Here is a 14,588-nt window from a genome sequence, read left to right as displayed (position 1 = left end):
TTAATTTACAAGTACGCCATCCTATTATAAAACTCAAGTTATTCACTATTTTGCCATTAGTTCTTTAATTCGAGTTATCTTTTACTTGGACAAACCCATAAGGGATCCGATTCCAGTTTCAGAACCCGGATCTGCATCAACTTGCAGATGCTCTTTGATTATGGGATTCTTTGTGATGCTGGTTATTGCTTCCAAGGTTCACGGTATCAGGTTTCGACCAGGTTTCAACCTCTGGGGAGACCGAAATTTCGGTGGAAACCTGGGAAATTTTGATACTGGGGAATTTTTCTCGATATGGTGGAACCTTAGGTTTTGACCCCCAAACAATGTTTTTTTGGTCTGATTTTTTGTGTACAACCTATTTTAAACATTTCTAACACGTTCACATCATTAGTTTCATGAAAAAAAAAAAAAAACATAAAGTCTTACTTGTGTGGTGAACCAAAGGTTCGATAATCATTACGCTGACTTGTTGGCTTAAATTCTAAAACTTTACTACACAATGACTATATATAGTCTATAATCTACATCAAAACATAAGACATAATCCAAATGATCCAAAATAGATAAAAATATTACATCATCGATAGTTATCTATCAACACTGAACAGTAGTGACTCAATTACTCAACACTCGAAAGTAATGACTCAATTCCAAGTAGAGTGTCTAGGCAGTTGTATCCAAGTAGTGACTCACTACCCTCAAGGCACGCATGTTATCTTTTATAACATTATTTAGTAAGCTATATATACCTTATATCATAAAAAATCAACATTAAGCCACATCAAGTCATTAAAATCAACATTTTGCCACATCAAATCATAAAAAATCAACATTAAGTCACATTAAGTTATAAAGAATCAACATTTAGAGAAACGCTCTTGTTCTATAATAAGTTTGACTGGTCAAATGATTTTTATTTTACATGAGACTTTTTGTATTAGGTATAACATAAAACCAGCTTTCCAACAAGTCTAAGATTACTTAAATTTGAGTTGTAATGACATAGTTATGTTCTAGTCAAACTTATTTTAAAGTGCGCGAATGCTATTAAAATCGCCTAAATGAAAATAATTTTAGGGATATCAAAACAAAATATTATTTTTCTGGACTTTTGGTTTTTAGCAATGTTTTAACATTATAGGATTTATAAAATTTTCATAATTGAGAAAAACTCTAGCATTTAAAAGTTGAAAATCACCCCTATAACCAAAATCCATTTTTTGTTCTTGGACTAGGTGGTTGACATTTTATCTTTTAGGAATTTGATTTTTAAACTATTTTTATTGGATTTAAATATGGGGTATTTCCTTATTTATGAATATCTTAAGTAAATGAAACATTTACTTAAATGATATTTGACATAAATAAGTGCTAAAAAATGAAAATCTCCACTGTTTCCCCAAGTTTCCCACACTTGAGAGACAAAATGCACAAGAGAAGGTCGAAATTTCCCATGTTTCGGTCGAAACATGGGAATTTTGGTCAAAATGTTTCGCTCGAGTTTACGAACCATGATTGCTTCCATATGATGGTGAATATTATTTATTGCATTATCTCTTAACGTGTAATGTTGCACATGAGTATTCTTTATTGTATTATTTGTTCAGGTCTAGGCTACACGTGAGGAGGAGATTAAAGATTATGGTTCATTGATGAACACTGTTATTATATGCTTAAGTAATATCAAATCATCAACTGAAGATTATTATTATTTTGTTCATGTCATCTGTTCATGTCCTCAACAATTTTCTATGAAGATAGATAGTTACAGTATTCAACACAATGCAATTTATCTGGTGTCAGCAACCTTATAGTGAGTGGTTCGCAACAACCTTTTGCTGTCTGGTTTACAGCAACCTTTTGCCGAGTGGTTTCCAGCAACTTGACGCTGTGGTATTTGATCTCCAGCAACCTGATGCCATTACCTGGTTAGCAGTAACCTATACTACACGTTTACCAGTGGTACACAACGACCTATACTGCAATTTTATCTGTGACCTCTATTTGGGGCTCATAAGTGCATTGATATTTGCAATTTTATTTGTCACCTTTGGGAAGATTACTATTTACTACCTGCCTTCCTTGAGAAGGGCATATGATGTAGCTTTTGGATGCTGAACTTTTATTTGTCTTTTTTTAGTAGATTGCTACTTACTACTTCCTTCCTTGGGATGAGCTTATGATGTTGTTATTGGTGATAAGATATTTTGGATTGTGGATTCGTATTGTCCACCGCATATTTTGTTCGTTGGTGGTAGTTATGTTGGATTTATTTGACATGATGGTTTTTATATACTGATGTTGCTGATGATTGGTGTGTTTGAGCTGATATTTGATGCAGAACCTGGGTTGAAGTTCGTTGGGTTCGTTTATGGGCCCACCCAACTGATTAAAATCCAGGCACAAGGGAACGATGGCAATTTGGTAAATAATCTGAAGTTACCAAGGGGATGGCAAAGTTGTAATTAAATAAATGGGATATGGTTACTCGATAGAACAAAGGCCAAAGGACATTTATAATTATTAGCTAGGGACAAAGGTGGAACTAGAAGGAAAGAAAATACAAAGCAGAATATGGGAGAAAGGTAGGGTTATTAAGGGAAGTGAGGATTAAAATAAGAAAACAAAAGAGAATCGTGAGGGTAGGGGTTATCTTCAACATTCCGACCTGCAAGGGAGGTGGAAACCAGCACCTTGAGAAGGAGAGAACTCCTTCAGTTCTTCTCGGTTAGGCCAGAGATTCCAGGTGAAGAATTGCCACAACCTGCCCTCTCAAGAGCACCATGATTTGACTTGAAAGATCCTGATTCTGGATCTGGCGGTAGGTTCAGTTTCAGATTTGGTCGTGGAGCAATACAACCCAGCTGAGAATGGTTTTGGGGAAAAGCACACAGATCTTGGGTTTCCCTAAAGAAGGAAACACATGAACAAGGTTTCAGTCCTAACAGATCAAACTTGAGGGATATCGATCAATCTGAATAAGGCTGCAACTACTGCCCAGAATCAGGGGTGGGGAAAGGTAAGGGAAAGAGAGGTCACAAGAAAGAAGGGGGGAGAGAGAGCATGCACAGAAGGAAGGGGGTTGGGACAGGAAGAGAATCGCACAGCCACGCAGGCCACATACCACAAAACCCAACCTTCAGTTTATTATCCAATCTGTCTTCTCAATCAATGGTTACAGGTATTTAAGGAAAATAAAATTCCTACTCTAAGCAACAACTATCGAAACTAAAATTAAGTTAAATAAGCAACTAAAATAAACTCAAATCGGAAAACCCAATATCCCATCCTACATAATTTACCCATATAAAAGAAAGACTAAAATATTATTGCCACATAAATTAACCTTGCTAAAATCCTATTAGAATCCTAAATCAATTTGGCCCGGTTCTTGGTCTAGATTCCCAAATGGGTTCCAATCGATCCATGGAAACGCTCCTACATCAATATTGCTACCTGAATGATGTTCTCTCTGTGCTCACTGGCATCCATGATTGCTACTTATGTTCAAGACTGGTGCTGCTTTTAATGCTTATTCTTGTTGGTCCAAGCTGGAGCCTTTGATATATATGCTCTAGTTTAAGGGGGAGTATTAGTGAGTGTGTTATATCTCCTCTCCTTGGTAATGAATTATTTATTCATCCAAAAAAAAAAGTTGTTGGCTGGCGGTAGATAGAATATGGGTTAAGTGTGCCGCAGGGGCACAATGGAGCTTTCCCGCCTCCACCGACCAAATTTAGAATGGGGCGGCTAGATGGGGGAGGGTACACTTGTACTTCTGTTATGACTCTACGTTGATTATTATAAATAAAGGGCTTGTGTGATCAGTTAGACCACTCAAACATTCGCCCCATTCATGTTGTTAGAATAGTATTAGAGGTTTTTATTGAGATAGGTTTTCAGCATCCCTTATTCTCTTCTTCCCAAAATCGCAAGCCCCATCACCTCCAATCTTCCATCTTCTTCACAAGCCTCCGTCTTCTCCCACCTTTGCCTTCCTAATCACCTATAAGACAGCAATGAGGTGATTCATATGAATCTAATTGCTGTCCGACACATAACTTCAATGTTTTAAATCAAAAAACCTTGCAAAATTTGGGTTCTTACCTATCTGCAATTTTTTGGTCTTCTTCTCCTTTGGAATTTGGTTCCTACTTCTAAGAACAAATCTCCACCTATTGAAGATAAGTACAGCAATCTGGAAAGGACCCATCATTACCTACAAGATTGAAGCCCCTCTGCAATTTCTACAAATTAGGGTTTTTCTCTTTCAAAACCCTATCTCCATCAACTTTAGGGTTCCCTCCCTCATAATCGATTGCGACTTGTAGGATATCTCCCTCACTCATACAAAGGAGTTCGACCTGCTATGTGGCTGAGTCTTCCTAAGTTGTGTGTGTGATCCTATTCTTTGAAGATTTTAGGGTTTTCAGAGAAAAGCTCAATTGGACCGTCTCTTCATTTCTTCGTCAGAATCAAATATAACTTGGAGGAGTTCTTCACCACCCTTATTGGGCAGTTTGATCCAAGTATGTCCCTTTTCTAATGGTTGTTTTTGAAGATCTGGTATTTCTCCAAATTATTGTCAACTTCTCTCTATTACCATAATGTCTAGAGTAACTACTGTACCTATTGTAACCTCACACTCTGATGGGAAAGGTTGCATTGACTATATTTCTTTTGGTGCTTGCTCTATGAAATTGGCGGGAACTAATTACCTCATCTGGTCCAGCACCACTCATCTTACGATTGCTGGCAGAGGTCTCACTGGTCATATCACAAGAATATCAAAGAAACCCTCTGAGGAGGGTACTCCTTAGGACAAATGGATCACCAATGACTCTCTAGTAATCGCTTTTCTGATCAATTCTATACATCAATCAATTTCTAGAGGAGACCTGTTGTTAGAAACTTCTTTTCTTAGATATGGGTTGCTGCCAAAGAAACCTATGGACAAATAAGGAAAGATGCTCAAGTGTTTGATAAAAGCAAGAAAATGTGTACTACTACTCAACGGGACCTCTCTGTGTCCAAGTATTATGTTGAACTTCGAACTTTGTGGTATGAGCTTGATCACTTTGCAGCCTAGCAAATTATCATCCATCCAGCACTAAAGATATTGCTCCCTATGCAAAACATGTGGACAAAATTAGGGTGCATGATTTCTTGGCTAGTCTGAATGTTGAGTACCATCAGATTCCTTGGTTTATACGAAGGAGTGTCGTCGTAACTCTATGCTTCAAACTTCCCCTACTGAGAAATCAACCCTACAGACTGGTTTACTACTTCTGAGTTCTGAGGGAGCTGCTCGTACCAGTAACACTACCAAGGAAGTGGTGAAATGTGAACACTGCAACAAACCATATCATACCAAAACCATATGTTGGAAACTTCATGAGAAATCAGATGATTATAAAGCTAAACGTGCTCGTTGTAAATCCAAGACAAGGCCCATCAGGCTGAAATTGTTGACAAACCCTCCTGCAACTGATACTGGTCTATCCCAGGAGGAACTCTAGGCTTCCAAATCATCAGCCCCCGCCAATTCTCCCATCCCTTGAGGTTCAACATTGCTCATTCAGGTATCTTGTTTGGTGGTCACTGTACATCGGTAGTCTCCAGTCCTTGGATCATTGACTTTGGTGTCACTAACCATATGACTGGTTCTTCCAACCTTTTCCACCAGTATTCACCCCATCTCAGGCAGAGAAAAAGTGAGGGCTGCAGATGGCACCGTTTCTTCTGTCTCTGGAAAGGGTTCTATTCAATGTTCTACTTCCCTCACTTTAAATTCAGTTTTACATATCCCTAATTTTACTACTAATCTGCTATCTATTAGTAGCATTACTAAGGACTTGAGCTGTAAAGTAACATTTTTTCCTTCCCAATGCATTTTTCAGGATCTAGCAACAGTGAAAACGATTGGATGTAGTAAGGTGCAAGGCCTCTATTTGCTTGATGATGGTTGTCTTCCTACAGTTGCGGTTTCTACTACTCCTCATCAGCTACACTATGTTTCCTCTGATCTGCAATAGTGGCATTGTCATTTAGGACATCCTCCTCTTGGAACCTTATCTCTTTTATTTCCTCACTTAGTTAAACAATATAATATGGATGACTTTTTTTGTGAAGCCTATATTTTGGCTAAACAAACTCAATCTAGTTATTTTTCCATTAAATAAAAGAAATTCTGCACGTGGGTTTGTCTCATTGGACGTCTATCTCTAGTAAACATTGGTTTGTGTCTTTTATTGATTGTCACTCTCGCATAACGTGGGTGTATATGATGCAGCACAAAAGTGAGGTGTTCAATTGTTTTCAACGGTTCCACAAGATGATTTAGACACAATTCAATGCTACTCTGAAAATTCTCCGTAGTGATAATGGTACTGAATATATGGAGGGTCAGTTTCAGAGGTGTATTGCAAAACATGGGATTCCTTTAGCAGACTAGCTGCGTTGGCACTCCCACTCATTATGGGGTGGCCGAAAGCAAGAACAGACACTTATTGGACATTGCCCGTGCAATGATGTTTTCCAGATAGAATCCCTCTCAGTATTGGAGTGATGTTGTCCTGACTGTTGCCTACTTGATCAACCACATGCCAACTAGGGTTCTTGTTCTCGTACTCATGTTGTCGTTCTTAATGGGAATAGCTCCTTTTTGGTTCCTTCGAAGACTTCTGGGTGTGCTTGCTATGCTAAGGATCACCACGCAGCAGAAAAATTGGATCCTCGTAGCATCAAGTGTATCTTTCTAAGTTATTCTTCTACTCATAAAGGACACAAGTGTCACCATCCTCCTACTAGGCGTACATAGTCACCATGGATGTTGTGTTTCACTAATCTGTTGGCTATTATTCCTTGCCATCTCTTCAAGGAGAGTCTGATATTGATAGTGAAGAGTCGACTTTGAATTTTCTTGCTCCACCTCCAATGTATCTACCATCTTTGACAGAGAGTGAGGGAACAGAGAATACTAATGTTCCAGCTCAGGGGGAGATTGAGGCCACTGTTCTTGCCTCGGGGGAGCTGACTCTCGTTCAGCGTACTATTGGTGAATTTCAGAGATAGGTTGATGATTCAAATTTTCAAGTCTATTATAGGGGACACCAGAAATAAGCAACTTGAGACCACTACCACCACTACAACACCTTTACACATCCCCTCACCAGCCCTAGATCCAAAGTTGACTAAGCCTATTGTGACAAGTACAATTTCTTCTTCTAACCAACCTATTGCTCTCAGAGAAGGCACTAGGACTTGTAGTCAACACCACATATCCCATTGTGTTTCATATGATTCCCTTTCTGCCTATTTTCGTGTTTTTGTGTCTTCTCTTTCTTCTGTTTATGTTCCTGAGAATTGGCAAGAAGCTCTTGCAAATGGAAAATGGAAGGTTATAATGGTGGAAGAAATAGATGCCCTAAAAGAGAATGCTACATGGGAACTTGTGACTCTTCCTCCCGAGAAAAAATCAATTGGTTGTAAGGGGGTATTTGTGGTGAAGCAGAAGATAGATGGCTCCATAGATTGGTACAAGGCGAGACTTGTGGCTAAAGGACTCACTCAAACATATGGCATTGACTAGCAAGAGACATTTACACCAGCTGCCAAATTGACCTCTATGTTAGTGTGGCTCTCATGTGCTGTGAACCTAGGTTGTGATCTCCAACAACTTCATGTCAAGAATGTTTTCCTCCATGGATAGCTTGATGAGGAAGTATATATGGATATTCCACCAGATTTCTCCATTAAGGGAACTCAAGGCAAGGTCTATAAGTTAAATCGTGTTCTCTATGGCTTGAAACAATCAACTAGAGCATGGTTCGGGAGATTTCACAAGGTGATGACATATATGGGGTACAAACAAAGCAATGCTGACCGCACATTGTTCATAAAGAGGTCTAGTGATAAAATTGTTATTCTCATTGTCTATGTGGATGATACGGTGGTGATAGGGAATGATAGTGCTGAGATTGGTCGCCTAAGGATTTTTTTGGCCGAGAGTTTGAAATAAAGGATCTTGGAAAGCTAAGGTACTTTCTTGGGATTGAAGTTGCTCGAACATCTAAAGGCATCTTTCTATCCCAAAAGAAGTGCACCCTTGATCTATTGTCAGAGACTGCTTTATTAGGCTGTCGTCCTTCTGATACACCTATGGAAGCTTGTACATAACTTAAGGAAAAGGAGGGGGAATCTTTTAACAAAGAGCGTTATCAACAGTTGGCAGGCAAGTTGATCTATCTCTCTTATACTCAGCATGATATTGTCGTGGTTGTCAGTTTGGTGAGTATGTTTATGCATGATCCCTATTCCTCCCATATGGAAGCAATCCTACGTATCCTGACTCCTGAGGTACTTGAAGTCTGCTCCAAGAAGATGGATTCTTTTATCTCCTCATAATCATCTCAGAGTTGAAGCTTATACAGATGCTGATTGGACTGGATCTCCTGACAAAAAGTCCATCTTAGGCTATTGTACCTTTGTGGGTGGGAATCTTGTCACTTGGCGCAGCAAGAAGCAGAATGTGGTGGCTAGATCTAGCACTGAAGCAAGTTTCGTGCTATGGCACAAAGGATTTCTGAGTGGATGTGGTTATACACTCTTCAATGATATTGGTGTGTATGTTCATCTTCCTATGATGCTCTACTGTGATAACATGGTTGCTATCAGCATTGCCCATAATCTAGTACTGCATGACCGTACCAAACATGTGGAGATTGACAAACACTTCATCGTAGAGAAGCTGGATGCTGGCTTGATTTGTGTTCCCTTTGTTAAGTCTGAAGATCACAATTAGCTGATGAATTCACTAAGGGCTTAGTTGGGAAGATGATTCATTCTTATTTAGTCAAGTTGGGCATGTTTGATATCTATGAGCCAACTTGAGGGGGAGCATAAGAATATGGGTTAAGTGTGCCGCAGGGGCACAATGGGGCTTTCCCCCCCTCCACCGACCCTATTTAAAGTGGGGCGGCTGGATGGGGGGTATTCTTGTAGTTGGGTTATGAGCTTATGACTTGTACTTCTATTATGACTCTACTTTGCTTATTATAGATAAAAGGGCTGGCGTGATCAGTTAGATCATTCAAGCATTCTCCCCATTTATGCTGTTAATAGTTTTCTTCTTCATAGGTTTAGGTTGCTAAGCTTTTGTCACACTCATGCTCGCCATCATCAAAGACAAGGAACCAACAAAGACCCGAATTGGCATCCAAAGAGAGTTGCAAGGAACCAAGGTTTAAAATCTCATTTCATTTCGGTATCTCGATGGGTTCATTACAACCGAAATACCGAAATTTCGGCCGAAACAATGTATTTTTTTTTTTTCGGTTGGCTGTTTCAGTGGTCAAACGGTGGTATTTTGACCTGAAACTTGGGGGATAGTCTATTTTAAGGTTAATAAACATGCTAAGAACATAAAAATGCAAAAATATTAGAACATGATATTGTTTGAGTTGTACCTTTGTTTGGCATCAACCGTCAAACTGTTCTGGAAATTTTACCTACTTCATTGCTAGAACAAGATGCAATATGATAGTAAAACAAATAAATAACGCATTTAAGCCATGATCAAACATACATCAACATTAATTAGCTAATATTATAGTAGTATACTATGCGACTCCCTAATCCACAAGACCACAAGTCCCAACTAAAGTCAAACAATAGGCATGTAACTTACATAACAGTACAAGTGTACAATAGTAATCATAATGACTATGTAGTATCTACTATCTACTAGAAAGAACTATGACGACCTGGCCAGATTCCACGCCCAGTACGAAAGAAATAACATGCATTTTCCTCTGATTGCGCCACAAATGCATGCCACGTCATAGTCTGAGAGAATAATCGAACAAGGGAAGATTAGAGAAAGCTACCAAACTCCACATGTCGGATAAGGTAGGCTGAATCAATCAATGGAGCACCTACCTCATGCTAGCCAGTCTTTTCTTTACCATTATTGCCTCCTACCCTGGCCACCGCCCTCGGTTCACATCTTTCAATGCCTTAAGTTATTCCCCGCTTCTCTGGCCGGTAGTCACGGTTCAGAATGCTCAAGCCGGGTCCTTACCGATGTTGTCACTGATGTTGATGGTCCCTCTTCCGTACCTATGTATGGTTACATAGAGATTGAAAGCTACTCATCTTCTTTGTCCCGGTAGAGAACTGATCATCGAGTGCTTTCTTTGTCCACTGAAGTTAACCCTCATCTTCCTTCCCCACTCATCGCTCCGGGTTCGAGTAGCGGTAACCTATCCGAGGGTACCTATCGCCACCATATTATGAAGAAGAACCTGCCATTGAGTTACTGTCAACTGATGGATCCAGCAACGTGTACAGTTGGCTGGGGCCGCTGGGTATGAGAATAAATTGTCCACAAAGCCACTACCATGTGACTGGGTCTGGGAGCCATAGTCAGTACTACTACTAGGAATGGATGAACCAGATGTATGCCACATCCCAGTGAATTGACCATAAGGTCCATGATAGTGCGACCAGGTGCTCCCTCCAATAAATGATGGGACATGCCATTACCCACTCCCTCTACTCTCACTGTCCGGATGACTATCCCCTCCACTCAAACTCATTCCACCAATAGAAGTAGATAGACTATCAATGTCCATACAATCTCGTTGCCCTTCACCGAATCGACGACGAGGCCCTTTACTGTAACCTGAACTCCTCCCTCCACCTAATGGACGTGCACCATGATGAGAATCTTGTGTAGCATACTCAAACTGACTCTCCCCAGTGAATCGCACCGGCTCCGGCGATGGATCGGCTTACTCATATTACTCTCGAACTCCTTCAAATCTATCACCACCACCTCCCTCATCACCACCATCACCATCATCATCGTCATCACCATCACCATTGCCACCATCATCACCCTCTTCATCACCTCCTCCATCACCATCACCATCACCATCACCATCACCATCACCATCACCATCACTATGTGCCTGTGTCTGTGTCTGTCTGAATCTGGGTGTGGGTACGACCACCCAATGAAATGGACCAATCATCTTCCTCATCATCATCATCCCTACCAGGTGTAGGCTCGAATGGTCGAAGGGTCCGTGAATGTATCCTTCCATTTGTAGCCATATAATCATCGACATTAACCGCCATCTCTCGCACTAGATATGGGTCTGGCCTACCTCCCGGCCGATCCATCAACGGCTCGCCTCTATCCCTCACCAAGTCCACTAAAGGATCCTCATCACCCAGTCCACTAAAGGATCCTCATCATCTAAGTCAATCTGAAAAATATCAATTAGCTCGATCTGACCCCTATCATTATCTTGACCTATGCTATGTGTTGCATCCTCCGTTTTATATTATAATGCACCATAGTTTTTAAGCCGGTAAGGCGACGGAGGCGTTTGAGGGTCTTTCAGAGCGCCTTAGCGATAAGGCGGGCACAAAGCGTTGCCTTATCGATTAAAGCGTTCCTGTGTAATTTTTTTATAAAACCAATCTATTTGGCTCAAATCCTAATTGAATCCTATTACTCATATGTTAAATAAATATTAAAGGTTCATATTCATACCAATGTAAGATATTCATCAAGAAAACAAATCAATAAAGTGAATAAACTAAATTCATCTTCATCAATCATCAATCATCATAACATATTAACATATAATATAAATACATAATTATGAAACATAATTATAAATATAAAAAAAAGAAGACAAAAAATACAAGTATTTATTATACTTACTTCTATGATGCCAAAATGATTGCCTAAGCCCTAAGGTCATCCACTATATTTCTACTCCTATCAAAGAAGAATGAAGCTCACCACTGCAGGAGCAAAATAGTCGCCTGGATCAGTGGTTCTTCCTTATTCCTTGATTCCTTCTCAAAGCCCTTTCTTAAAACCCTTGAAAAAATCCAAACCCTGTTTGTGAATCGTGTTTTTGTTTTGTTTGTTTTGGTTATTTTTGGTGGAGTAAAGTTGATCCCATACATCTCAAGTGTTAACAAAACCATACACCTACCAATAAAAAATCTATATTTAGAATCTTCATCAAGTAATTTTAAAATGTGTTAAAAAAATAAAAAAATAAAAATAAATAAAAACCCATAAGGTGCCACTTCGCATTAGGTGGAGCACTGCCTTACTATCTCTAGACCGCATCAGCGCCAAGGCGCTGGTAAGGCATCGCGCCTTACCAGGGCCTTAAAAATTATGTAATGCACATACACTAAGTCATTCAGACGGTGTGACCCCAATCGATTTCGCCTCTTCGAATGGATGAGTGAAAATGTGCTCCAATTTCTCTCACAACCAAATGCAGAGCATGTCTAGGAGAGTACTTTGATGGTAATATTCCTCAATTCCAAAGATGAACCCCCATACAACACCCACCATTCAGCTGCATTATAAGTTACAATAAGTGTCCAAGATTATTTATGTTCCAAAACACTTAACACTTGTATAGGTAACATACTAAAATTTGGATTTCATACCAGGATCAGCATTCGTACAACCCGCATATGCGGCGGGAGACTTGAAGCTGCCCAATGCATCCTTGAATTCTTTTGTCTATAACAAATTTACAAATAGGACCCAAGTTAACAACCATTGTACTGAAATTTAAATTTCTCTATAGTATAATAGTAATAGTAGTACAAAACTAACCTCAATATTGGCTTTGGCTTGTAGATCGGGGTTTGATTATAACTTGGCAACCACCTGCTTCACTGCTTCTAGAAGATTCGGATCTAATGCAAGTCTCTTGCTGTACTGAAACCTAGGGTTTAAATAGTATACTGAAATGTGACAAAACATATTATTGTCAATGTGAATATTAATGCATTTTTATATCACATAAAAGAATGTATTCAGCTTTGCTTACCATCCTGATGCAACGGATGCGAAAGCTGGCGCTCCCAACGGTCTTCTATTATTTTCACAAATTTCCTACTTCCACGTGGGTTGGCAGCATAGACATTTTCCTTCATCATTGCAATAGCAGCCCATAGGCTTAGCAAGGTGGGTTTGAAAACAGAATCCACCAACTTCAACACGCCAACAATTGGTGCCAAGATTTTAACCACTTTACCCAATTGTGTCCAACACTCCTCTGATGAAATGGTTGCTTGTGCCTCCCTACCACTAGCTAATCCTGCTTCCTTCCAACCAAACCACTCCTTAGATGCAAACATGGACCGAAGACCAACTTCTTGGATTCAAAACTCTAGAGTGCAATATAGTTGGTAGCAAATCTTATGAGACCGGGCCTGACCAAGTCACCCCTGCACTTCTCCCTCAATAGGTTCAATGAAAACCTATGATTATAGACAAATGTGCTCACTTGCCTAGCCCTTTCAACCACAGTTTGCACAATTTTAAGTTTCCCCATGTCCTTCAACATTAGGTCAATGCAGTGTGCTGTACAAGGAGTCCAAAAGAGTTGGAATCTAGGGTTCTTCATCATTTTAATTCCGGCCTTCCTGTAGTTACTTCCATTGTCAGTCACAATCTGAACAACATTTTGTATCTCAACTTGTTCCACAACATCCTTCAAAAGTTTGTAAATATATTTTGCATCCTTTCTTTCCTTGGATGCATCAATAGACTTCAAGAAAATGGTTCTACCATCACAATAAACCATAAAATTGATGATGGACTTTCTCTTGGGCCCTGTCCAACCATCACACATTATGGTTACCCTATAGCTCTTCCACATAACTTTTAACTCATCAATATATACTTTCAAGTCAGCATTCTCCTTAGGCAAATATACATTCATCACATCATATGCAGTCGACCCCTTTATCCCTGGACCGGCCTCAGCCACGACATCAAGCATCGGCTGGTAATACGGACCTATAGTGGCGTTTGTTGGGATGCTATGAAATAACATCCACTTAGACACTGCCTCCCCAACATAAGCCTTCATGTCGCCCCACATCCCCTTTATCTTACGCTACTTACGACCCTTTTTCCTGAACGCACGGGGATCCTATTGTAGAATGGGATTCACACGAGGTGGAACCACTAGAGCTAGAGTTGGAGCTGGAGCTGGAGCTGGGGCTGCCCTTATACTCTGTGATCTCCTAAAGGGCAAAGGGATCTGTGAGGATCCAATACCTCTTGCTCTAGATGGACCAGCCCCTCTATGTCTACGCCTTTCCATATCCTCATGAAGACTATCGGCTCAATGCTTGACCTATCGCCAATCTCTAGCCTCTTGCTCAGTTTCTATGTCATTAAGCACATACACCGGGTCACCGCTGTCTTCATCACTATCATCATTATATCAATGCACAGGAGCATGTACTGCCTCCTCAAACTCTATCCTCGTCTTCTCCTTAATCGTTTTTCTCTTATTCCCCCCTTCATGTCTTCAACTATGGCCTTGGTAATATGATTAGGCACTTCTCTGCATCTAGCCACATCTGAGGAATTTCCAACCAAGTGTTGCTCAAGTCTTATGCCCCCACCACCCATAAACCTCTTATGACAGTAGTTGCATTTTGTATGCCTCTTATTGCCATCAATCGGCTTTCCTTGTTTCCATGCAATCTCTCTACTATCATGACTACTATCATGTCTCCCA

At 40.0% G+C, this 14,588-nt stretch overlaps 1 protein-coding gene across 1 annotated transcript in view; it reads right to left on the bottom strand.

Annotated features, from left to right (window-relative positions):
• Positions 1-2,717: 2,717 nt before the first annotated feature.
• LOC122076429 (isoamylase 1, chloroplastic-like) overlaps positions 2,718-14,588 on the bottom strand; it is a 64,102-nt gene continuing 52,231 nt past the window's right edge. Inside the window, exons 9-10 of the mRNA XM_042641726.1 lie at positions 9,376-9,381; positions 2,718-2,767 (exon numbers count right to left, since the gene is read on the bottom strand). Coding sequence (XP_042497660.1) covers positions 2,718-2,767; positions 9,376-9,381 — 56 coding nt within the window. The remainder of the gene's footprint in view (positions 2,768-9,375; positions 9,382-14,588) is intronic.

Source organism: Macadamia integrifolia, chromosome 4, assembly GCF_013358625.1.
Source record: "Macadamia integrifolia cultivar HAES 741 chromosome 4, SCU_Mint_v3, whole genome shotgun sequence".
NCBI lineage: Eukaryota > Viridiplantae > Streptophyta > Magnoliopsida > Proteales > Proteaceae > Macadamia > Macadamia integrifolia.
This window is presented reverse-complemented; position numbering and strand designations above follow the sequence as displayed.